Below are 24951 nucleotides of genomic sequence, written 5' to 3' on the forward strand. Positions count from 1 at the left end.
TACGGGAAGACTGATGGGTTGTCCGGAATGAGCCAACTCTCGGTGGAGAGGGGTCGAAACTTGAAACTCCGCAGGCTTCTGCCTGATACAGCACCCGAGTGGTTATCGACCAGTGAAGTTGCTGTTGCCAAACTGATGGGATTTGCCTTTTTCACACCGCGGACTCCAGAGTCTCGTATTGTAGTGTCGAGATTTACTTCATCTGTCGATGGCAGAACAGGATCGAGGTGTTGGCAGAGGTGAAAGACGAGTGAGTGTTGGCATGTGACTCCTGAGTTGTCAGGCCTATGATCCCCGCGCGGGAGCTTCCTACCTCTTGTGCGAGCAAGTAAGCAACCAGACTTGCTTCAACCTTGTCCCACTTAGTCCCGCACTCGTACTCTCGCCGTACAAATACTAATCCACCTGCTCCCCTTCTATGACTCCTTCCTTTCTCTCTTCGCGCATCTAACACCATGACGCCACCGTTTCTGCACACGCAGAAGCCCGTGGGTGTCTCGGTCACACTCAAGACGGTTACTCGTGAGGGCGCCCCTTCGACCGGCCCTTCAACTCGCACACTGGTCATCCCCAAGGATGGCTCTGTCCTGATCGGTCGTGCCTCTACCAGCTCCGCCAAAGGCAGATCTCCTGCCTCAGATAACGGCCTCTTTGAGTGTGCCGTCATGTCGAGGTCGCATGCCTCCATCTCGGCCCCCAACGGTCCTCATGTATGTCTTTGTCTCTTCCGCCCATCCTTCATTCACATCTTTCCCTTCTTGCTTTCTTCCATCCTTCTCCTGCCTGCGACATACGATTTACTGCTTCTTATCCCTCGACACATCAACTGACGGTCACAGGGATCCCTCGTCCTCGAAGACACTGGCTCGATGCATGGGGTCTTTGTCAACGGCAGAAAGATCACCCTCACCGAGATCTTCGACTTTGACGAGATACGATTTGGAAGCCAGGTCACTCGCGCAGAAGGTGAATACTTGCATTTCGATCAAGCTTTCAACTTCTCCGAGCGTACCTATCTGACTCCCCATCCAGCTGTTCACGACGGTGTTCAAGTCAAGATCACCAACATCGCCCGTCAAGGTGCCAACTTTACAGCTCTCACAAACTTCGCCAACCTCGCCAACGGCACCAAGCCCAATCCTCCTCCTTCGTACCGCGTCCCCGACTACGACACCGACTCGTCCGCCGACCACAGTGCCGAGCTCACCTTCCACAAGACTCCCACCATGCATGTTATCGACCTCGATCCAGTCTCCTCTCCTGTCCGCTCGCGTAGCCTTGAGATCCATCAGTTCGAGGAAGATGGCTCCGAAAACGACTGTGACTCGGACCTCGAGAGTGACTACGAGTCCAACGACTACCCAGACGACCCGGATGAGTTGGATGAGGATGGCGAACAGAGCATCTCTGCCTCAGACCGCTCAGATCGCTCAGACCGTAGTGAATCTCCTGGTCTCTCCGAAGCATGGGACGACTACCCCCGTGAGGACGAAGTCGACTTTGACTCCGATGACTTGGCCGAGACCCATGGGCAGCCCCAGCAGCCGACATCATTGTATTCTGGCAATCCCAAGCCTCAGGAATCGTGGGCGCGCCTGCTTTCAGAGAAGGAGAAGGTACGCGATGCCACAGAGGCAAAGATGTCAATTCCATGGCTTGTCGACTCAACTCTTGCAAACGACTGGAACGTCCCTGCTCCCTTCTCCACGAGCGTCACACAGACCTTTGACATCCCCAAGGCTCCCTCGCCCCTTATCTGTCACAAGGCCGGCATTGCTATCAACTCCGTGGAAGAGAAGAAGAAAGATGTCGACGCTGGTGACATCCTCGCGCAAGAATTGAAGCTCTCTGACGCTGTGTCTCGGGCCCTCGAGCTGGAGGACCAGGAGCTAGAGACAAGTGCATCTCCTGAAACTGCCAAGGTGGAAGAGAAGGAGAAGGTTGCCGCTCCCACGGGCGCTGCTATCGCTGAACTGCTCACCAATGTGGTTGAGGAGAAGGAGGTCGCTCCCACGCCCACGGCCGCTGAGCTGTTCGCCAAGGTCGATTCACCCATTGGAGGCAAGCGCAAGCGCGAAACCAACGATGATGGCCGTGAAGAAGTCACTACTCCCGCACCTGGTCACAAGCTGCTCAAGCTTAGGTTCGGTCAGCAACACAAGAACACTCTGCAGAACCTCTTCAAGAAACAGGTTACCACAACACCTCGTCCTATCAAGAGGGTTAAGCGCTCTACTGCCAAGTCCGCCTTGAAGGTATTCGCCAGTGCTATGGGCGGTGCTGCTGCCATGGTCGGCGTGCTCATGACTCCTCAGTGCGAGCAATGGCTTGCCAACTGGCCCATCCAATAAATCCGAGCTGGTGACTCGACCAATGACAAAGAGTGAGCTCTAGCGTCGACTTATGTTTAAAGTCCGCAGGGGAGCCTTCCAGATCTTTTTGGCAGGGTCCAATGGAAGACTCACGACGAGCGTGCTATCGCGGGGGGGGGGGGGGGGGGGGGCGAAATGCCTCTCGTGCCTTTTTTTCTTCCTTTTGTGCTTTTTTCTTCCTTTTCTCTACTTTTCGTTTTCTTGCTCTGGTAAATTTGCCTATGGGAGGCTGGAGTTTTTTGCTACTTTTCTTGGGGAGTCAAGGGGATAACAGATATAACTGACGGAGAAACGAGATAACGATAACCTTTATTAATGAGGTCCCCTTGTTTCTTTTGACGCGACGAGTGTGACGAAGAAGTGAATGTTGATGGTCGGTATCAGTGTTGTTTTGGCGGAAATCGCGATGACGATGATCTCTGACGCGTTCAATATCTCCATTTTATTGACGTCATGCGATAGTTTTTGTTGTTGATGGAAACGTGGTATAGAAGATCATAGGTGTTGGTCGGTTTCCTGGATGGGTGAGTTTTGAAACACAAAGTTGGACCTGATGCTCTACAAACCCGTTTTTCTTGTCCGAAAAGCAGCCATATGGACTAAAGTCATGACAAGAAATGGATTAAGGATGTTACAGGTGTTATAAGATCAAAGGTGTTGCTATAATATCGTCGGTGATGTTTTTAGGGATTGTAAATGGTGGCACCCTGGCTGTATGAATTCGGTGGCTGGGAAGCTACGTCATTATTCGACAAAATCACATCTACTTGATCCTTTGTTCTGCTTCTCTTTGTCTTCTCTTTACGATGATCGTGTATTTGACACATCATAACGTTATCATTACACCGAGAATGTGCGAATAGCTGCGGTTGTACTACACAGCATAAGAAGGGCCTTGTCAAGCCTTCTTGGACCTCTGTAAATTCACCAACACAGTTCTTGCACTGACTGCAAGTATGGATCCAGGGAAGCTTGGCAGTGGTCCAATTTAGTTGAGATGTGTCACGAGCAATGCAACACCGACATGAGAGCAGGAAACCAGAAGTAGGGTCATGGACCTGGCTCTCTCCTCTCTCTACCTGGCCCGGCGAGAGACGAGCTGTAAGAGCTGCACACAGAGCACAATAACCTTGTCCTTCAACTCAGACAAATCTTGTACTTTGCTAGTATAGTTCGAGAGAAGCTTTGTGAGTGAGGGTCAATGTATGCTCATGTAAGATTGTGAGTGGAGGAAGTGATGTATGAGAGTGTGGAGAATACGCTGAAGAGATGTGTGTGCTTGCTATCCTCACATGTATGCCGAGATTGAGACTTATGTCGTGTGACAAGCGGCGTGAGATGTTCTTGTTGGTGAGTCAATATGTACCAGAGGCTTCTGACTACGATACACAATCGACTCTGATCGAGTATGAGCTAACACCAATACCCAACAGCACATTGACAGCAGCAACAGCACACGTTATTGTGAATATATCATCTACTATTCTCTCCAGTCGACCCCATTCCACCTAAATAATCTTCACATGACAGCAGGTACAAGCTTATCTCCAGGCTCAACATTATAAATACCATGTGGGGAAGCAGCAAGAGGGCAAGAAGAAGGACGAGGATCGCGCATGGACAAAGTTCACAGAGTACTGCTTACCAGTCATCATCGTTACTTATATCATGCACTATTGTGCGACCGATACGGATGTCCATATCAATCCGGCGTCAATGCTGCCAATTCCGACATGATTGGTACTCTAGCACAAGATAAGGAGAAACAGCAGGTTGATGACCCAGATTTCTCACTTGGTCTCCCGAGATGAGTAAGCTGTCAGGAAAGCGGTGCGGCGACTAGAAGCTATCGCAAGAGCACCAGGGTAAGACAGGAGGGAGAGAGTGGTCTTATGTGTGTCTGCGTATGTAGGGTCCACAGTTTCAAGGTGCAACGACGAGCCCAGAGTGCATCAGTGGAAACGTTGTGATTCTTCAAGCCCTAGAAAGTTATCACCTATGGTGGACACTCTTGCATCAGGAACCGAACTTATAGGTGTCTTGTCCTCGCACATGTAAAGCGGTAGACCCAGCTGTCTGTCGTCATTCTGATTGAAGGAAACTATCACAAGACAGCACTGACGCTGAGAGCAATGTGTATTTTGGAAGACCTTCTATATTCTGACTACACTCAGAAAATGTGCTCAGAACAACGTACCATCACCATCAATCAAGATAGGACTAGATTTAGTCTCCGGCCTCCTCTCGGCCGCCAACTCCCTCCCAGCTTTCCAACTTCCAGCCTCCAACATCTGCGCCATACTAAACTGTACTCCCTTCTCCCTCATCTGTTTCTCAACAATCTTATACACTTCATCCAAAAGTGCTACTGTCAAAGCCCTCCACTCCACAATCTCATCTCCACTATCCTTGAACATTGGAAGCTTTTGTCCAGAAGTAGAGAGACCGCGCGAAAGAGCAGAAGGTTTTAGGGTAAGCACGCCCAAGTCGATAAATAGGCCTCCGTTGCGGTATTCAGGTAATCCGGTGCCGAGATGCGCGTTGCGCCATGAATAGCCCATGATGCGTACGAAAGGTACCATAAGCGAATAAGCCAACCACTGAGTAAGTTTGTGGAAAGGCTGGATGGCTGCCTTCACATCTTTACCATCACTCTGTCTTTGGAGCACAGCTAGAGGCCATGCGTCACCAATGGGAGTGCCATCGATCTGCGTACGTTCTTTGGGCCAGATGGGAATAAGGAGTTTTTGCAAAGTCATCCAGAAGACGCGGTAGTCTAGTTCTTTGCTACCTGGGTCGGCGGAGTTGATGACGTGGTCGACGAGGTTTCCAGGACGTCCTGAGGGGCCGAATATCTCTGGATTTTGGAGGAGAGAGTCACCGAGACGGGAGAGTAGTTGTGCTCGAGGGCCTACACCGATCATGGGGTTCGACGGGGTGATTTGGAAGCCCTTGGCGAGTGTTTCCTCGTTGATGCTTTGAAGTCCCCTTGCTGTAATGATTGTTAGCTTCTTATCATTCGTCTGGTGCAGTTAAACTTACCATCAACCATATGCTTCACCCCCTCCGTCGTCGAAAAAGCGCCTTCGGTGAACATATACAGACTCGCCACTGCAATGCCTTCGCTTCTAGTGTAGATGTCTCCAGATCCAGGTTCCTCAAACTTCCACGTGTCGCCAGCGCCAGCATCCAGAAGTACAGAAACAACAAACAGATCAATCAATCTGCGAGCTTGCTCCATCTCGTCACACCCGTTCTGTTTCCATCCACGGCTTAGATTGTCGATTCTGGCCACATTGCCGACTTCAAAGTGTTGCCAGCGACCGTGAGGTGGAATGGCTGCGAAATTATCGGGACCAAAATCACGCTGTAGACATAGTCAGTCAAGATCGACGATATGCTTGAAAAGTAATGTCCATATCCTCATCGATGGCGAAGTTACAAAGCTGAAGGAATGATCACTCACATTGATCACAGAAGCAACAAAAGCCGCAGCTTCAGGCAACTTCTCAGCATGATAAGTGAAATGAGAAAGCTCATCTTTCTTCGCAGCCTCAAACACTTTTCCCGCTCTCTCTCTCACAGCTTCCAAAGAAAGCAGATATTCAATATCAGGTGTCATAATTGCTTGATCACAGTAAAAAGGTATGCTCAATAGCTGTTTGTTGACGTCGTGGTTGAAAGAATGGTAAGGGTTTACTGGAAGCGAGAGAAGTAAAGCAGAGAGGGAGTCATATTCCTATACTCCACTGTGTAACGTGACACAGTGTCATTAGTACTGATACTGGCTCAAAGAATCTTGGTTGCTGGAGATAAACATGTGGACCGATAAGAGCGAGGGGTTGGGGAACGTGAGAGGGGTAGTCGGCCTCCTCCGCCACTTGCCCAAAGGGGATGTGCTTTGACGAAATAGGCCTAATTCGAGTACTTCAAGAACCATCTTACGGGCACCACCTTGAGATTAATGGAAGATCATGTACTTAGATAGCTCGACTTTGCTTGATACATCTCCGAAGAAGACACTGTATGATTACCAGTTGCTCACGAACCATACAAGCGTCTTGGTTGCCCTTTCCAATTCCAGTGCTTGAGTGTCCCTTCTTCGGTCTGTCGCAGTAGTATGCGACTTTGAAAGAGTTTACAATCTTGTCCAAGAAGACTCCTGCACTCTTGAAGTTGTTTGTAAGGGCAAGCATAAGGGAACGATCTCCTATAAACTGCTCCGTCCTCCTCGAAAGCCCCACAGGGCTGTCATCTTCGAGGGAAGAGTCGACGAGACTCACCATGCATCTGCACAGCCAGAAACTGCCACCCGGTGCTCAGAGGCATACTCGATATACCAGCTCTCTGACTACGGGTCCTTGAGACTACAAATGGCTATGCATCGGATAGCACACCTTGATAGAGAGACGGCTGTGTAGGAGCGGGCCGTAATTACCCCATACAGACTAGCTTGAGCCGAGTCATGCACAAAGAATGTCGTGCATACTTTCGAATATCAACATCATGAGTGATAAGATCTGCACAAGAACATTTGGGAGCGATGAAGATCTTTGGTATCAAAAAAAAAATAGAACCTTTTGTCCTGTCATTGCCATTTTTGGTATGTAACACAAGCTTCAGAATACATTCGTAAAGGGAAAGGGGGTAGTAAAAAAGGGAGGAAACGTAGAGAGAGAAAAAGCCCAACACCCTCGAGGTCATATCGTATAAGTTTCAAAAGAAGACGTGAAAAAGCGCTTTTTTTAGTCCTCAAGAAATTTAGATGTTCTCGGGACGGAGGCTGCGGACGGCCTTGCCGGCGCGCCAGATCTCGAGGGAGCGGATCTCCTCCATCTCGGCCTCGAACTTGGCACGGTAGTCCTTCTGCGAGGCGTACTCGAGGGTACGGCGGGTCTCCTCACCGGTCTCGACGGAGGTGTACAGGTCGTCGAAGACGGGCTTGAGGGCGTCCTTGAAGCGGGAACTCCAGTCGATGGCACCGCGGCGGGCGGTGGTGGAGCAGGCGGCGTACATGTAGTCCATGCCGTGGGCACCGATCAGGGGGTAGAGAGACTGAGTGGCCTCCTCGACGGTCTCGTTGAAGGCCTCGGAGGGAGAGTGACCGCGCTCACGGAGAACCTCGTATTGAGCGAGGAACATACCGTGGATACCGCCCATCAAGCAACCACGCTCACCGTAAAGGTCAGAGTAGACCTCCTTCTCGAAGGTGGTCTTGTACATGTAACCGGAACCGACGGCGACACCGAGGGCAACAGCCTTCTCCTCGGCCTTGCCGGTGACGTCCTGGAAGATGGCAACGGAAGAGTTGATACCACGGCCCTCCTTGAAGAGAGTGCGGACGGTACGGCCGGAACCCTTGGGGGCAACGAGGATGACATCGATGTCAGTGGGAACCTCAACCTTGGTTTGGTCCTTGAAGACGGGAGAGAAACCGTGGGAGAAGTAGAGGGTCTGGAGATATTGTTAGATAACTGCGGGAAAGCTGGAGATTGATAGGAAAAGCGTACCTTGCCCTTGGTGAGCTGGGGCTTGATTGAGGGCCAGGTCTCGGACTGGGCGGCATCGGAAAGAAGGTTCATGATGATGGTACCCTTACCAATGGCCTCGTCAATGTCGAACAGGTTCTTGCCGGCAACCCAGCCATCCTGCTCGGCCTCCTTCCATGAGGCACCGTTCTTTCGGACACCGACAATGACGTTCAGGCCGTTGTCACGGAGGTTGAGACCCTGACCGTGACCTTGCGAACCGTAACCGATGAGGGCAAGGGTGTCGTTCTTGAAGTACTCAAGGAGCTTCTCACGGGGCCAGTCGGCGCGCTCTGTTGAGAAAGTTAGATGCTGCTCCAAGCTCGATCAATTGGCGCTCAATTCTTACCGAAAACCTCCTCCTTGTGACCGGCAAAGTCAACGGTCTTGACACCGCGAACCTGCTGGGCAGCAACGGAAGCTCTGGGGAGCTGCTTGACACCAGTGGTGCGGGCAGCGTTCAGGGCAGCGCTGAGGTAAGTGCGCTGCTGCTGGACGGCAGGGCGCTGAGCCTGCTTCAATGCAGCGCGGAAAGTTCTGCTGGCAGTACGGGAAGACATGATGATGTGTGTGTGAGGATGAACAAGACAGAAAGTGTGAGGGAGTGGTGATTTTTTGAAGGCAGCTGTGCTACGTCTCTCTCAACGCACAGACATCACTACCACACTGCGACATCGGCTCTCCCCCAGACTCCCTTGTGTCTTAGTGACTCTTCTCCAGCTAATTGTGCAATATCCATTACCAATGGGAAGACCCATAGCCTCCTTTAACCGTCTTGCTGACCGTCGAGGCCCTGAGGTTTCATGTGAAAGTGCTGCATGTTTGCTGGCCATCATGAGCTTTTCGAAAAACCATCCCACAAAGCTAAGCGAGAAGTATCGCGGAAACGGTGCCCTGCCAGCCCAGCAACCAGCTGCTCATTCTTCTGACTCACGGACCGGATAACATCTTGCTGAAGATCAAAAAGTCCCCACCGAGTGACGATGATTTGGTAGGAGACCCCCGAATTCCCCGATGCACCGCAGGGGCCATTGGCTCGCCGAGCGTCATCGCCCATTCCAGGCCGGTATCGTCTGGTGGAGCATCTTTTGTACGTTCTCGGAGCCTCATACCAATCAACACTCCGTTGTCGCAAACCAGATGACTGTGCCATTGTTGTGACTCAGCAGAGGAAATGCTCTGATCCTGTTTCTATGTCCTTTCCTCCTCAATCTCATCTTTTGCAACAGTGCCAAACATGGCTGTCGAGATGCGCAATGCTTTTTCGAGTCTGGGGCTGCCAAACTGGAGAGCGGCTCTACCACGGACTTTCCTCGAACATTGCCCTGCTTTGGAAAGCATTGTGCATCGCGACAGCTTGGGAAGTTGAGGATGCGATGAGACGAAGATCTCAGTGTCCTTCAGCTCGTAACAGACTTGCTGCTCTTTTACAGGTATAAAAAGACACACGATGGGCGCGAACGTGAACAACATTGGCCATTTGGCTTTCAGCGATCGATTTGCGCTGCCCTCCTTCTGCGCGAACATTCTCAGCCCGGCGGTCCAGCGACGACGCCAACCGGATTCCGACAAACATTGCTCGACGATGAGATAAGCACACTCCGTCCCGACCACCCCGGCGAGATGAATACTTGTGCGCTCTGCGAGATGCAGTCAGATTAAACATATCTCCATTGGGAGCAGTAAGAGCAGGGAAACCCAAGAGTACGTCGCATATGAGCATCGCTCAGCCACCACTGCATTCTGAGCCCACGGCCGTGAAGTGGCAAGGTCACATTTGGTTGCTGGTGGCTTTCCAAGGGAAATTCACAATAAGAGCGTGTAAGGAGGAGGAACCTTGACAATAATCTGTCGTCAAGGAAAATGAAATTCATGCTTTGGTATCTTTTAACATCTCACAATCGAGCTCTTCCACAATCTCTCTATGCTTCGGTCATAGGTTCTTCCTGGACATGGTGCAAATAACTGCCGAGAAGCTTAATGCCCTCGATGTAGTTGCGCTTGTCAAGCTTCTCATTGATGCTGTGGGCGGCGTCGGTGCTGGAACCCATGGGTAGCAGGAGAACGTTCTTGCCAGTAGCCTCCTCGAAGGTAAGAGTAACAGGAATGCTGCCACCCTCGCGGGTAAGGTCAGGCTGGACCTTGAAGACCGACTCGACGGCCTTTGCGGCAGCGGTGAAGTTCCAGTGCTTGGGCGAGGCGACCCACCACTTGCCAGAGTGCTGCTCGATGAACTTGCAGGTGTTCTTTGAGTTCAGAGACTTGAAGACCTTGTTGATGTGAGCCTCGACAAGTCTGTTGACCTCGGGGATCTCCATGTTGGGGACGGTACGGATGCTAAACTTTCCGGTGACCTTGGCGGGGATGACAGTCTTTGCGCCAGGAGCGGAGAAGGCACCCTCAATACCGTGGAGCGACAGAGAAGGGAATCTCCAGCGGGCCATCAAGGTGGACTCTTTATCCTCAAAGATGGTGGTCTGGCTACCAAGCGACTCATGGAGGTTGTCCATGGTGAAGGCGATGTTCTCGTACAGCTTCTGCTCCTCTTCAGTGACAGGGGCAACCAACTCCTTGATACCCTCAATCTGGATCTTGCCGTTGGTGTCGACCAAGCTTCCCATGACGCGAACAAGATCAGTCATAGGCTCCTGAGCGGTACCACCAAAGACACCACTGTGGAGATCCTGGCCGGGACCGCTGATCTCGATGCTGTAGTATGAACAACCTCTCAGACCGTAAGTGAGGCAGGGCTTCTCGGTGCCGAGCCAGTAGTTGTCGCTGATGCAGACAGCATCGGTATCCTTGAAGAACTTCTTTGCCTCGGCGTTGATAAAGTCATCAAGACCCTCGCTGCCGTACTCTTCCATACCCTCGAAGCACATGAGAAGGTTGACGGGGAAGTCGATGTTGGCCTTCTGGTGAGCTTCGATGGCGTTGAGCCAGCCGAGAACGGGGCCCTTGTCGTCAGTAGAACCACGTCCGAACATGCGGTCCTTGTCGTCGATGGTGAGCTCAAAAGGCTCAGTGGCCCAGCCGTCCTCCTTGGCGGCGGGCTGAACATCGTAGTGACCGTAGACGAGGATGGTCTTCTTCTTGGGGTCCTCGCCATAGCGGGCGATGATGACGGGAGGGAGCTCGAGGTACTCCTTGTGGGGCTGGGGACCGAGAGGGCGGGCCTCGACGTGGGCACCGAGAGCCTTCAACTCAGACTCGAGGAACTTGCCCATCTATAGTGTGGTCAGCGATTGGCAGCACTGAGGGGGCACCGCACGTGAACATACGCGGACAACTTCAGGTCTGCGCTCATCCTCGGAGGAGACAGAGGGAATGGCGACAGCCTCTCTCAGTCTCTCGATGAAGTGGTCCTGGAGCTCGTCGACCTTGGCGAAGTAAGTGTCGAGGTTGGAAACCATCTTGGGCGAAGGATGCTGTCTGTAAATATAAGGCCAGGCGGCGGTAGTCTGGCGGCGTAGCTGGGTCGTAAATGCTGGTGTAGAGCACTTGGTGAAGATAGACTGTCTGCGTGAGAATAGCTGGTAGATGTTGCGAAAAGGTGAGGACATGCAAACACACAAGTGAACCAACAGAAGTGAAGCAAATTCTCGAGTGATACCGTAATGGAAACTGTGCCAGGGCGCAAATGAGGCGCGATACGAAACGGAAAGAGCACCGAGCTTTGGCCTCGGTCAGGGAAAGTGCCACCCGACCCAGACCTCCCCACCTGCCTCTTTGGGATGACAAGTCCGCCGCGCCCTTTCGCCGCCGCTCTTTCCCTGCGGACAAAGACTCCTCCGAACGATTTGGTGATTTATGTCAATAGTAAAAAGAGCACCTTCCTCCACTTCCATACAGTCTTGAACCAATCCTACAATCATGGGTGACGTTTCTGCCTGCCCGCCGCTAACGCGTGCGTCTGTTCAAGAGGCACACGCAGCAATCAAACATCACATTCATCGCACCCCCACCATCACTTGTGACACCATCTCCAATCTCGCTTCCACTCCACAATCGTTCGATTCTCTCAAAGGCACACCGTTCGAAGGCCGTACACCATCCAAACCGCGCATCAACCTCTTCTTCAAATGCGAGAACTACCAAAAGATTGGCGCCTTCAAGGCCAGAGGTGCCTTCCACGCGTTGAGCCGTCTGAGCAAGGAGCAGCTGAGTAAGGGTGTCGTAACACACAGTTCGGGCAACCACGCCCAAGCTCTTGCTCTGGCAGCTCGCACCCATGGCGTTCCTGCCCACATCGTCATGCCTACCATCAGTACACCATCCAAGATCGCCGCGACCCAGGGTTACGGGGCTAACGTCATCTTCTCTGGTTCGACGTCCGATGAAAGAGAGGCTGTCGTGGCCGATGTAATAAGAGACACTGGTGCCATTCTGGTACCGCCGTACGACCACCCCAACATCATTCTCGGTCAAGGCACTCTTGCTCTTGAGCTGGAAGTACAAGCCAAAGACCTGGACGAACGAGGGTTAGACGCTGTAGTAGCCCCTTGTGGTGGAGGTGGCATGCTATCCGGTGTAGCAACCGCTCTATATGGCACTGGAATCCGCGTCTTTGGATCTGAGCCTAGCTTCGAAGGTGCCGATGACGCAAAGCGAGGTGTCGAGTCTGGAACTCGTGTAGAAAAGGTAAAGACTTTGACCATCGCTGACGGTCTAAGAACACCGCTCGGCAAGATCCCGTGGTCTGTCATCAGTGATAGCAAGAAAGTCAAGGGGATGTACAGCGTGACTGAAGACCAGATCAAGTCCGCTATGCGTCTGTTGCTGGAACGCGCAAAGGTCTTTGTCGAGCCTAGTGCTGCTGTACCTCTTGCTGTAGTCCTGTACGACGAAGACTTCAGGACCATAGTGGAGAAAGAAGGCGGCGAACAAGGATGGAACATTGGCATCGTTTTGTCTGGTGGAAACACTACGGTGGAAGCCATTGCCAAACTTTTCGAGCCTGCATCCGAAAAGCAAGCTGAAAGGCAACAGTCTAAGCTCGGGATGAACGGCGAAAGGGTTGCCGAAAATGTTGCTGGATAGACCACTTTAATATGATCACGACTCCTGCTCTCACACGCGGTCTACTAGTGGCTGTCCAAAGGCATGATACTTTTCACAACCCAAGAAACTAACATTGAGAGTGCGTAAAGCAGTCTCTCTCCACGAATCAATACTATTCAGCTGAAAAGTATCATGACTTTCTACACCCCGTTCTTTTCCGAGATGATACCCCTGAGATATCTCGTTATCAAAGTGCCATCCACGAACCTGGGCACCTCTGTTCCGACTCTTCGCTCCTTCCTTCGAGTACACGAGTTCAACATCGTCGTGCATGATTACCGACAACCTGTCTTGAACGACGACAGACGAGCGATATATTACGAGAGCTGCTCGTCGTTGACCCGGTGTACGTCCTCGGCTCGGCAATGTCTTGTTCGCCAGATTCTGTTTCGTCAAACAACTCCACATCCAGAGAATAGGGCCGGAGGGGCCAGATAGAAACGATGAGCAAGTCTGCTTGGTGAGGAGAATTTCTCCATAGACAGCGAGATGTGTGAAAGTGTGTTCCTGGGCTTCACTTTTGGTTCTTCACGTGTCACTGGGGTAAGACAAAGGTACAGCGATTTCATGAGTAGCAAACTCCCGGAAAAGAGCTGTAAAAATGCACAGTCAGTTTCGTTCTTACAGAGTCGTGCATGGAGTGCAAGTATTTATGGCATTTCCTCAAAAGCAAACTCCCGGAAACAAGCCGCCCCCATGCACAGAACATTTTGCATTGGTAAAGTCCTCCACGGAGAACCAAAGTATCTCGTTCTTCGTGTCTTTCTGCCCTTCCCTCTCCATTGTCTCTTCTTTACATGTAGCTCGCCTTCCTGCTATCTGTTCTCTTTGCATTTACACGCTTCGGCACACTTTCCGTTGCACTTGTCCCATCTCGATGGGAGGAAGATTCTTTCCCAGAAGAGACTACGATGATTTGTATTAGTCGGACATTCTCGAGGATGTTTTGTCTACGTACGCAGCCCCGTGGCAAATTCCCAGGCACTCCTTGAAACCTCCCTCGCAGGTCTCTCTTTTGTCTAGAGTGACAAGTCCGGATGGGCTTTCCATGTTGGTATTGGCAGGAGGGGCTTCGACCTGGCGTTTGCGATTGCCGATTTCCTCTGTTTTCTCCTTCCTATGCTTCTTACCTCCCTTCTCTTCCTGGATTGGCCCATCCCCGGTGGGCTCACCTGGATACTCCTCTTGCTCCTCTTTCTGCTCTTTCTCCAAGTTGTAACATGCTTGTCCACATGATGTTGGGCACTTCTTCCATTTCCAAGCTATGAGCATAGGTGGCCAGAGGAAACTGCAGGAACTTGTATTAGCTACAATCTGTCGGGAACAGAGGATATTGCGTCTTTAAGGATACGTACGCCCATGCACGACAACTCTTCATGCATTTGTCATAGCCTTTTTCGCAGTCGATTCTCTTGTTCAGAGTAACAAGTCCAGAGGGAGTTTCGACGTCGTCGTCATCGTCAGAATTGTCATTTTCTTCATCTTTATCCTTTTTGTCCTTCTTTTCGGTCTTGTCTTCGTCGTGTTCCTTACCATTTGGCTCATGCTCATCGTCCGAGTCATGCTCGTCTTTCGACTTATCATCCTTTTTGTCTTTTTCATCGACTTTGGAGCACGCTTCATCACACTTACTCCTGCACTTGATCCATCTCCAAGGTATGAGTGGAGGTATCATGACAAATCTGTCATGACATGTCAGCCGCTCTTTTGTTCAATGATGGAGAAATCTACGAGTGCGAGGATTACGTACGCCTTCAGATGGCAATCCTTCAGGCAGCTCTCCATGCCATTCTCGCAGTGATACTTCCACCTCTTGTCTAGATTGACAAAGTTTGATGAAGTTTCAATGTCGATGCCGTCAGGAAGAGTATCGAACGTTTCGGCGTCGTCAATGTCATTGATGTTGGGTTCGGTAATGCTTGACTCATCAATGTTGGCTTCGACATAGTCTACGTCGTGGTCAAAAGGCTCATCGGTAACCATGTAGTTCTCATCCTCGTAGTTTTCGACTTTGTCATTCTTGTCCTCACCATCGTCATCCGAACCGGCCTCTCCAGAGTCGATGTTGTTGTTATTGGCCTCGTTGATACTGGCCTCATCGAGCACCATGTCATCGTATTCGACGTCGTAGACACTGGAATCAAGCTCAGCCTGCTCAGATCCAAACAGTTTCGCGATAGTTGTTGAGTCTTCGTCGCGCCTGTGCGAGGCCAGATTTTCCTGTTTGGAAAGTTCGAACTTGGCGCTGTTCTTCTTGTGGCACTCAAAGTTGACCGGTGGTGGAGGAGCAACTACCAAAGTAGCAAGTAAACCAAGCGCGAAAAGGGCAACTTGCCTCATGATGATGATTGAATGCGAGGGTCTTCTCAATAGTGAACTCGGAGCGCAAATAATTAAGCTGCGAAATGACCTACTGATATACGATCTCGCCAAAGTGGATCGGCCTGTGTTGACAGGAGCTCAACATGTCCACTCAGCATCCACAAAGAAGTCAATTGATGCAGAAGTCACTCAGCCCACCTTCTGTGTTGTTCCAACTTTGCGTAGATCTCTCACGTGTCCACAATTTGTCAGCGGCCTACACAGGCATACTGCACTCTCAAGGAGTATACTTGAATTGATCGCAAATGGCCGTCGAGCATCGTAAATATCAGCATGCGACAAGCACTGCAAGGCAATGAGCATCTTCTTGAGATACAGATCACAAACGATGTCTGATCACAATGTTCGGTATTGTCATACAATGTTGACTGGTCAATATCTCTTGTGGAGATGGTGGAAGTTTCGTGTAAAGTAGAGAAACCTTCCATGTCGCAAGGTGGGGATGGATAAGCGCGTATGCCAGAGGCTCGGTGACACAGTGAACGCACACATCAGATTAAGTCAGGAAGGATTAGAGGATGCAGAGGCGCTCATGTATGTAGCAGCATCAGAAAAATGACGTCAGGAAGGACGTGACGTTTGTACGCTATACTAGGATAATTCTAACTAGGATATTTGTCTAGACCCTAGGCTATTAAGTAAAGCCTCTGGAAAATGTAGAAAATGAGCTAAGCATTAAGAAATGATTAAATAAATAAGACAAGCATTAAAAAATCATTATTTCAGTAGGATAAGGTTTATTACTCTAGGATAGCTCTACTTCTATAAAATATAAAGACCACTAGAGATCCCTTTGCTTTCTTTATTCTAAAACCATTTTCTAACACCTTATAACTAATACGTTGCTTGGATAATTTCACCTTACTACATAAGCTAGCTTTTCCGACCTGTTTTACTATGGCTTCTATTTCTTCGACTATTTCGACGACCGAAAATGCTAGCAGTACTGCTATAGCATCTACAAATCCAGTCCTAACTTCCGCACATGACTTCATCATTGCAGAAGATGCGAAAACTGCCGCAGATGTCGTTAACATACCTTCTGTCACTGGATCTCGGGAAGATACAACTACAACTAGAAACGTTGCTTTCGTGTCCCCAATAACTCGTGAGCAGATGTTGACTGCGGCGGCCGCGAAGTAAGTGATTACCCTGGAGGCTGTCGACGTATTATATGTTCCACCAACTCACAATCTGTAGTTTGGACGCAATGCTTGCAAACAAGAACACGGATGAGCAAATCAGAATTCTCAAGAACAACTACCTGCGTCTAGGGGGCCAATGTCATGAATTGAACAGGAGGCATCACGAAGTAGCCACCTGGCGTAGAGACGTGGTAGCAAAATTGGACTCTAATCGAGCACTCGTTTTGAAACAGCTTAATGTCGAAGACCAGCGTATCGGTGCTCTGGAAGTTAGGGAATCTGGTTCGATGCGTTGGAATGCTAGTCCTACTGCCGACGGAGCTGCGTTGACAACGCGACTCGTCAATCAGGCCAATATCGACCCCTACGCCGATAGAATCAACACATGGGTCAGTCAAGGGCAAGTCGAGCGCATCGTCCTCCGTCCCGAAGGTCAAACCAGGCGTGCAGCTACAAGAGTCATTCGCTCAACCGCTTCCCACAGTTCCAAACGCGCGATGTTGGTTCAGAGACAGAGTGCCCAGACTGTAAATGGCCGACCTGCTGTCACCCGTGAACATGGAGCAGCAGATTATCGCTGAGCTGACGACCAACTTGAGAGAAGCCGAGAGAGTTGCGCAGCTCTTGCAGGGACAGAATGAGTTTTTGCAGGCCTTGCAGCACAAGGAAGAGTTTTTGCAGGCCTTGCAGCACAAGCACGAGTTGTTTCAGGCCTTCCAGCACAGAAATGAGTGATTACTGCTGTGCCGCGGCCGATCTATGGGTCTACAGAGCGCGCAGTTGGTGGAAGACGTGGTTGATGATAAGTGGAGTAATACCGCCTCGATCATGGTGCTGCCGATGATGACTGTAATTTCCTTGGGTTTACTTGCAGCAAGTAGACGCGGTATCCCATTCTCATATTACTATTCAAGATTCCGAGTTCGATGACGTGTCGTTGTCATTGCCGATGATGGCAATGATAAGAGAGGCAGGAGCTAAGGAAGTTTGAGCAATTCCACTTATCTCGTGTTTTGCCTGCTCATTCTTGCTCTCGACAACCGGAAAGAGCGACTCGATCTTGCAACGCTGACTTCACCTGGACAGCTTGGCGCATCGGTGATGACTGATTCAGTATCGAACATGACAATTCGCATGTTGGAAACGGTCTTTCTTCTTTGTCTGAATACCTACACATCACACAACATGTCGAAAGAGATCCTCAGCGTTCGTGCAGCCAGCGCTGAGTCCAGTCTGCCAGAAATCTTGAGCTGCTACCAGAAGATATGCAAATGTCTTTTGACAAGAGTCAAGGCAGATCTGGGCAGTAAGAATCCATTTCTGAGTCGATGCGTCTCTCGCGCAAGTTGCTATCTGGACTTTGCATACGGAGTGACCACTGGTCTCGAGAAGAACCGAGGCACGGAGCGACTGGGTAATAATGTCAGCCCTATCTTGAAGGATGGAAGTGCCCAGTGTTGGAGATTGTCAGACGTATGGAGACTCTCATCCAACCTTTCCAGCATGACTGGATCCTCATTCCTGAAGACGTCCACAAGCAGTTGGATACTCTCTGCACAGATACGTACAGACTTGCTGTAAATTCGTACTTGATCAACGCTATAGTGAAGCGCGGGTAAGCTCTGCGAGATCCACTCGAGATGCACAATACTGATGTTAGAAAAGTGGTTGGCTGCCGCCCACAAACCAAGAGCTTATACGCACCGTCTTGTCCGTAAGACGTGGAAACATGATAATACTTGAGAAAGAGGCACACGCCCAGGTTGAGAACACAAAGAGCTTCCCACAATATTCCAAGTCCGCCACTTCGGACTATTGTTCGTCGAGTACATCAGCAGGAGATCACGAATCGTTTCCCGAGGGCTGGAGAGTTACCAGTGATGCTTCCGATGATGACGCAGTAGACTGTGTATCTGTACAGGAGCAGAAGACGACAGCACCGGAGAAAGTCAAGGCAGGTGCAAAGACCTTGGACACGATCATCAGAGCCATGAATCCTGAGATCACTGACAGAGACATCGCAACACTGGCCTTCCACTGGACTATATCGGAACATTTCGATGGGTTCCAGAGAGTGCAAGGGACAGTACGTGGTACATATCAGATGTTCGGTTGGCTAACAGAAAGTAGTCAGGAACGGCCTAAGCATCCGTCGACACCCAGAGGAGCTACGAACACGATCGACAAGGCGAATCGCTTTGGAAGTGCGATGAGCGGGCCAACGTGCTTAGCGCTCGTTGTGCTATGTTCCGTGATGGTAGTTGCGGGTCTACGCTGTATTCTTGGCGAACGACAAAGTCACGAGCAAGTAGTAGTAAAGTCTGCATAGACCGTGTTGTGCATCTAAGCCAAGCTCGCAACTCCGTGCTCACCCCCGGGCATGGTGGCATGGCCTATAATTCTCGGTACTCGAGATGTTCTTAGTATAGAGTCAATTGGTGAAGTTTCGGGCGGCGAATGGGGCTACGAGAATCTTTTGAGGGAGTTCTTTCGTGGTCATCGTTCGACCCTCCGATGGAGAGTGGGGAAGTCTCTTGTGAATGTGTCCAAGTAGAAGTAGTACGTGCTTGTGAAGGAAAAGTATTGTTTTGTAAGCAGGCACGTCCCTAGCCACTTCCCTAGTTACAGCTTTACGTACCAGAATTCGTCTCGAGTTGTCGCTTGTCCTTGCTTCAACCAATATCATTAGTCCTAGCTTGATAATCACATGTTATGGTCGAAGGGCCGAGATCGTAGTAGCAAAAGTAATCGCTTGGTCAATTCATTGGTATCATATCTTCCAAAAGTACAATTAGGCGTTCGCTCAGAGTCTGTATGGCCATATGGCTTTTCGAGCACACGGCTGCAAACTCAACGTCTATTGAGGGGGCTGGTAAGGAGTAACGAGCATCTTGCTGAAGCTGTAAATTTGTTAGTATATCACTTTCCGACTTAGCAGCTAGGGCATTACTTACTTCTCAAGCTTATCCTTTCCTCTAACCTCCTCGACAAGCAGAGGCATCTTGACGACATTGAACTCGTCGTAAAGGTCTTCAATTTGCTCAAGGTACTTCTTCTGCATCTTTCTTCTCGCATTGCACTGTTCGCAAGGGTTGTCCTCCTTGGGGAACAGCAGCTGGTTGACAACAATAGCGTGTGTGTCAATTTCGTAGCTGTTCAACTCTTGAATCATTCTCTCCGTCTCGTACAGTGACAGGAACTCGGGGATACAGACACAGACAAAAGTGGTCAGGTCGGCGTTCTTGAATTGAGTGTTGACTTCGCTAATGGTGGCGCGGAGGTCCTCCATCTTCTTGATAATGTCGTCGAGGCTCTGGCCGTTGGGGAGGCCACCACGGGCGCCGAGGACAGTGTTGAGCATGGGGCCAAATTGGCCGGACAGCTGAGAGATCTTGCCGAGCGCCTTCTCCATGACAGTGGGGAATTGGAGGAAGCGGAGGGTGTGGCCGGTGGGTGCTGTGTCGAAAATGATGCACTCGTAGCTGAGCGACTTGACCTGCTTGAGGACTTCGGCAAAGGACATGGCCTCATCGACACCGGGGATCTGTTTGTTCAGGCTGGTTAGTGTTGTTTCCACCAAGCGTTTCGTGGTCGAGAGCGCGACAACTCACGCTGAAAGCAAGGTCCTGCATCATATTACCCATGCCACCCAGACCAGACATGGCCTCCTGAGTCTCTTCACCTCCAGCATTGAGCATATCAGTGATAGAGCCGTTGGGGTCAATCTCCATGGCACTGAGGTTGTCGAAGCCGTTGACCAGACGAGCGTCCTTGCCGAATTTCTGGTTAAAAGCATCCGACAAGTTGTGAGCGGGGTCGGTCGAAATGAGGAGAACGTTCTTGCGGTGCTTTGCAAGCTGGATGGCCAAAGAGCACGAGGTAGTGGTCTTTCCGACACCACCTTTACCACCGACAAAGATCCAGCGGAGTGACTTTTGGTCGAGGATGTTCTGCAGCGATGGAGCCATCTCGTCGTCTGTGTTGATGAGAGCGGCCATGTTGATGGATGTGTGGTGTGTAAGTCTGCGCGACCCAGTTTCTGATGTCTGTACGAGTTCGAAGTGGTCGTGGGTTGTGTAAACACGTGGTGGATGTGGAAGATGAATGTTTCTTGTGAGGAGCGGGCTGGAACATGCTCGAAAGCTGGCTTGCGGGGCACGCGTCATTTCTTGCACAACTCTTGAATAATATGGGTATCATTATTTTTGTGCATGCTCTACAGAAACTCCTAAGCTCCTCCCTATGCCATATCTACACCATACCGAACGCCATGCTTCTTGCACTTTTTGTCGGGCTTGCATCACTTGAGTAATTGGTAATGCTCCCCGACGCTCGCTGAACGCTTTTCTCGGGCGCGCCGTCGCACTCGCCGCTCTCGTATCTCTCCCTCTCGGAGCATGTTGCGGCGCGGACCGACTTGCAGACGTATGGCCAGAGACTGCTCTGTACCAGCTATTTCGATGCGATTCAAGTGCTGTTTCGTTGTTCAAGCACCAGAGACGAGCAAGTCAAGCATGCCCTGAGTCGAGTATGCAGCTTGTGCCAATTCTGAGCAGTGTCTGACCTTGCGGTGAAGTTGATTGAGGAGATCATCGATCTCGGGAGACTCCATGGCTTGTTCTGAGTACAGGTCCAAGAGAAGCATGGCGACATCACTTGTGAGCTTGATGTAGCGAGGGTGGCCAATGTACTTGATGACCCAGCGGAGGATGGGCTGAAGAGATGCCTCGTCACGGCCCTTGAATGCTGTGCGCATGGCTGATCTGTGACGGAGTGCGGTGAGGAGAGTGAGCATGTTGGGGTTGTAGAATTTCTGTACTCTGTTAGTTCCCGTGATTTTTTCATCGACCATCATCGTAAAACTTACTGTAGCTCCAAGGACCATGTCGACAGCCAGAGCGTACTTTCCATTTCGTAGAGCAGACTCCCACTTTGACTGGTTTCTGATGTTTCCCCTGGCGTTACCGTCAATGACAATATCGGCACCCTCTCCAGTGAAATCGCGACCACGGAGGGCCTTCTTGTCGCCTTGTCGCAGCTTCTTGGCCTTCTTTCTGTCGTACTCCTCGATGGTACCAGCAACCAAAGCTTGCATCTCCTTCTCCTTTTCTCTTGCTGCTGCCTTCTGCTCGCCTGACAGACGGGTGCGAACCGAGAGAAGACCTGACTGCATACCGACTGCAAGGTGTCTGTCTTCTCTTGTGGCACCAGCTCCGACAACGCTAAGCGAAAGGACAGGGCTAGGGTATTTGAAGCCAGCCACGACATTCCAGGCTGATGTCTCAAAGACCTTGACGTGACCATCCAGACCACCGCTGACCAGTCTTGCTCCGTTGTTGGCCAGGCAGAGCGAGGTGACGGTCTTCTGGTGGTTCTTGATCAAGTGTAGAGGCTTTCCAGCTACCAGATCCAGAACACTGATTTGGTTGTCGGCAGCTGCAAGCACTTGAGTTCCCGAGGGCATGGGCAAAACACTCTCAATGGCAGCAGCATGCTTGAAGGTCATGACGGCACGCTTGGGTGCTCTTGAATCCCACAGACGAACGGTCTGATCGTAACTTCCAGAGACGATCAGATTGCTGCTCTGACCGGGCATGAAAGCACCACTTCGGACGTAATCCTGGTGTCCGGAGAAAGTTGTCATGCTGGACTCGCTAGGCAGATCCCACAGTCTGACCGTCTTGTCGTCACTACAACTCATGATCGATGTGAGGTCGTTGGGGTTCCATTTCGTGACCCAGACGGGCTGCTTGTGTTCCTTCCATGTCTTCAAAATAGCTCTTGATCCAGTATCGAATGCCTGGATAGCACCACTGTCTCCACCAGCAACAAGTACACGTCCATCGCGACGAATCTCTCCCGAATGCGCAATGTCGTCGTATCCGAATCGTGTAATGGTCTTCAACAGCTTGCGCGTTTTTGACGAGAAAATTTGGACTCTGCTTCCAGAAGTAACGGCGAACGTGTCGGAAGGCGCTGTGACGAGCGGGTTCGTGGGTAACGGAGGGAACGAAATGTGTGTGATGGGATTTGAATGCGGCGAGGGAACGAGTTGTTGTGATCTGAATCCTCTCCAATAGCGCTGATCGGCGGTGATAGCCTCAGGTCCAGCGACCAGCTTCAGAGGCTGTAGCGATTGTACTTCGGCCGCCATTGTGTCGTTATGTTGTAATCTTCTTGTCGCGAAAAAGATGTCCGAAAGGTGGAGAGACTTTGGACTTTGGACTTTGGACTTTTTTCGAAGCGGTGTTATCTTATCAATCGCAGATCTTCGCACCGACCCCCCGATCAGGGTCACTCTTTTGCTCAGGCAAATTACAACGCATGACATGACGTACCAGCAATATCACTCTTATAGTATCAAGACCAACATTCCAAGATCTCATGGAGACGGGAGAACTATTTCTCAACTCACAGAGATGTTACGGAATTGATTGTTGAATGGGAAGATGGCAAATTTATATCTACACCTTCAAGACCTTGGGAGGCATGAATACACTCAACATCATCTGTTTGAGCATCATTGAAAGTCATTCCAGCCCAGCCATGATGGTAATGATCTCGATGACTCGCCCATACAAGCCGCCTCCACACAAGCAGCAAGACTTCCAAATCGCATCGCTCTACCCGTCAATCCTCCACCATAATGAGCAAACTTTGCCGAGTTTGTCATGATAGTTTTCACCGAAGGATGAATCAACGGCTCTCCGATCATACACCAACAAGTATCCGTGACAGGCTGTACGCCAAACTCTTCAAGCTTAGGCATGATGCCAGCTTTGCATGCTTTGGCGTAAGTGTCACGGCCGCAGGTTACAATCATTGCGACAGAAGCGTGCTTGGTTCGTCCTTCGCAGAGCTTGGAAAGCAGGACCATTTCGTCGTAGGAGAAGTGAGGGTTACCAAGGGATACTAACTCGACTTTTGTCGCCACAGCTTTGTCTAGTCTTGACCAAATGTCCACGAGATCTGTTCTGTCGACTTTGACAATGAGTGTAGAGACCTTCCATTCTTCAAGAGCTGGGCTGATAGCTTCGGGAGTTATACCTGCAATGTGAAACATGGGTGCGCTCGAAGTCGTTGCAAATGCTGCTCCGAAGGCTTTGAGGTTGTCTCTGCTAGCCTTTGTATCTTCGAGACCGACGACGAGGGGTATCCTGTTGGCGGCTAACTCACCCACAAGGTAACCCAATACCGGAAAGAAGGAGTCATCACCTTGAATGTCTGATGCCACATCAATCATCACTTGTGGCTTTCGATGTTCGGTGATATGAGCTCCCGAGTTGGGTGCTCTTCCAGTCAAAGCAACGCAAATGTCGAGAAAGTCGGGACACTTTATAGACCTGGCACCAAGCACACTATTGGCGAATATGACAGCGTTCGACTCTGCCCACATAATTTGCTCGCCTTCCTTTGGTGCTGTATCAAGGAGATACGGAGCACATGTGTAAGTGGGTGTGGCACCTAGTTTGACGTATGCATCTGCAAGTAAGCCTGAGGGCTCACCCAGCGCAGCATCAACGCCTTGGTCACGCCATCTCTGACGATCAACCGAGATGGAGTTGAGCGTCGCTGGGATGCGCACCCGGGCACCCCAGTCACAAAGGCGTTGTGCGAAGAGTAGTGTAGCAGGGCCAGTGTAGATACAACCATCGATGTGGGCTTGAGTGATGTCAATGAGCTCGGTCGCGCCTTGGATCGCTGCAACTCTTGACACAACTCGAGCGGCAACCTGTACTGCTTTGCCGTACTCTCCTCCGAGCATGGCTTGATCAAGCTCTGTCAAGTTGATGCCTGCTACCGGTGGTTTCTCATAATCTGATGAATCATTCGAGATAGACTCCGGATTTACTTCAACAATGCCATTGGCGATTTGTACTATGCCATGGCCCGCGAGGCTCGAGAATCGTTCGGGCGAGACCTGAGCGATGGGCACAGACTTCTCGAAGAACTCGGCCGCGATGATGGTACCCAATGTCAGGATGAGTTCTTCGCGTTCGAAGATGAATCCAGCTGGAGCATTGCCGTTCAGCAGAAGCTCTAAAAGTACACCACTTCCAGAGCATGATCCACGACCGCTTGGGATAGCTAGGATCTTTCCAGCAAGAGAGCTGCCGGCCAAAGGGTGGTGTTGGTCGATAACGATGCCGGTGGCAGGATCAACACCGCCCCAAAAACTAAGAGGAATATTGCTGTATAATAGAGGTCCGGCACCATAGCCTTCACTAAGACATCTGCCTTGGATCGTCTTTGGTGTTGATGTAAGCATTGTGCGACCTGGATGCAACAGGCTTGAGTAATTAGAAACGTTATGTATAAGCAATCGAGGACTTTCCGCGTCCTATATGATGATCTAAATAGTCCATGGATGGCTAGAGTCGGGTCAGTGACTACAGCTGGATGCTGTAGATTAGGGCAGGTAGTGTGCGAGGGTCAGTTTCCCGGAGGAGTTTCCCGCCGGCG

The 24951-nt window shown here is 50.7% G+C and overlaps 11 protein-coding genes across 11 annotated transcripts; 3 read left to right on the forward strand and 8 right to left on the reverse strand.

The window, feature by feature from the left end:
• Positions 1–780: 780 nt before the first annotated feature.
• Positions 781–2503, forward strand: AUEXF2481DRAFT_42936 (uncharacterized protein). Its single transcript, XM_013485523.1, has 2 exons — positions 781–966; positions 1033–2503. The coding sequence occupies exons 1-2, from the start codon at positions 870–872 to the stop codon at positions 2349–2351; spliced, it is 1416 nt and encodes a 471-aa protein (XP_013340977.1). The 5' UTR covers positions 781–869; the 3' UTR covers positions 2352–2503.
• Positions 2504–4555: 2052 nt separating this feature from the next.
• On the reverse strand, positions 4556–5994 carry AUEXF2481DRAFT_47878 (uncharacterized protein; the record flags this gene model as incomplete). Its single annotated transcript, XM_013485552.1, has 3 exons — positions 4556–5364; positions 5415–5739; positions 5839–5994. The coding sequence occupies 3 exons, from the start codon at positions 5992–5994 to the stop codon at positions 4556–4558; spliced, it is 1290 nt and encodes a 429-aa protein (XP_013341006.1).
• A 1139-nt stretch (positions 5995–7133) lies between these two features.
• AUEXF2481DRAFT_68603 (uncharacterized protein) lies at positions 7134–8460 on the reverse strand (the record flags this gene model as incomplete). Its single annotated transcript, XM_013485574.1, has 3 exons — positions 7134–7826; positions 7883–8193; positions 8250–8460. 3 exons carry the CDS (start codon positions 8458–8460, stop codon positions 7134–7136), a joined length of 1215 nt encoding a protein of 404 aa, XP_013341028.1.
• Positions 8461–8968: 508 nt separating this feature from the next.
• On the reverse strand, positions 8969–9624 carry AUEXF2481DRAFT_420873 (uncharacterized protein). The gene has a single exon (XM_013485602.1). The coding sequence runs from the start codon at positions 9425–9427 to the stop codon at positions 9092–9094; it is 336 nt and encodes a 111-aa protein (XP_013341056.1). The 5' UTR covers positions 9428–9624; the 3' UTR covers positions 8969–9091.
• A 198-nt stretch (positions 9625–9822) lies between these two features.
• AUEXF2481DRAFT_47880 (uncharacterized protein) lies at positions 9823–11313 on the reverse strand (the record flags this gene model as incomplete). The annotated part of the gene is made up of 2 exons (XM_013485553.1): positions 9823–11127; positions 11182–11313. 2 exons carry the CDS (start codon positions 11311–11313, stop codon positions 9823–9825), a joined length of 1437 nt encoding a protein of 478 aa, XP_013341007.1.
• A 460-nt stretch (positions 11314–11773) lies between these two features.
• On the forward strand, positions 11774–12940 carry AUEXF2481DRAFT_7576 (uncharacterized protein; the record flags this gene model as incomplete). The annotated part of the gene is made up of 1 exon (XM_013485472.1): positions 11774–12940. One exon carries the CDS (start codon positions 11774–11776, stop codon positions 12938–12940), a length of 1167 nt encoding a protein of 388 aa, XP_013340926.1.
• A 1326-nt stretch (positions 12941–14266) lies between these two features.
• On the reverse strand, positions 14267–15416 carry AUEXF2481DRAFT_420948 (uncharacterized protein). The gene has a single exon (XM_013485603.1). It carries the CDS (start codon positions 15299–15301, stop codon positions 14657–14659), a length of 645 nt encoding a protein of 214 aa, XP_013341057.1. The 5' UTR covers positions 15302–15416; the 3' UTR covers positions 14267–14656.
• A 767-nt stretch (positions 15417–16183) lies between these two features.
• AUEXF2481DRAFT_91229 (uncharacterized protein) lies at positions 16184–17378 on the forward strand. Its single transcript, XM_013485585.1, has 2 exons — positions 16184–16482; positions 16544–17378. Exons 1-2 carry the CDS (start codon positions 16241–16243, stop codon positions 17067–17069), a joined length of 768 nt encoding a protein of 255 aa, XP_013341039.1. The 5' UTR covers positions 16184–16240; the 3' UTR covers positions 17070–17378.
• A 1967-nt stretch (positions 17379–19345) lies between these two features.
• AUEXF2481DRAFT_47882 (uncharacterized protein) lies at positions 19346–20486 on the reverse strand (the record flags this gene model as incomplete). The annotated part of the gene is made up of 3 exons (XM_013485554.1): positions 19346–19388; positions 19443–20032; positions 20100–20486. 3 exons carry the CDS (start codon positions 20484–20486, stop codon positions 19346–19348), a joined length of 1020 nt encoding a protein of 339 aa, XP_013341008.1.
• Positions 20487–20654: 168 nt separating this feature from the next.
• On the reverse strand, positions 20655–22846 carry AUEXF2481DRAFT_42945 (uncharacterized protein). The gene is made up of 2 exons (XM_013485524.1): positions 21356–22846; positions 20655–21301 (listed from the first exon to the last, which is right to left on the reverse strand). Exons 1-2 carry the CDS (start codon positions 22640–22642, stop codon positions 20975–20977), a joined length of 1614 nt encoding a protein of 537 aa, XP_013340978.1. The 5' UTR covers positions 22643–22846; the 3' UTR covers positions 20655–20974.
• A 34-nt stretch (positions 22847–22880) lies between these two features.
• AUEXF2481DRAFT_42946 (uncharacterized protein) lies at positions 22881–24905 on the reverse strand. The gene has a single exon (XM_013485525.1). The coding sequence runs from the start codon at positions 24755–24757 to the stop codon at positions 23009–23011; it is 1749 nt and encodes a 582-aa protein (XP_013340979.1). The 5' UTR covers positions 24758–24905; the 3' UTR covers positions 22881–23008.
• Positions 24906–24951: the final 46 nt, after the last annotated feature.

This window comes from Aureobasidium subglaciale (assembly GCF_000721755.1).
Source record: "Aureobasidium subglaciale EXF-2481 unplaced genomic scaffold scaffold_21, whole genome shotgun sequence".
Taxonomy (NCBI): domain Eukaryota; kingdom Fungi; phylum Ascomycota; class Dothideomycetes; order Dothideales; family Saccotheciaceae; genus Aureobasidium; species Aureobasidium subglaciale.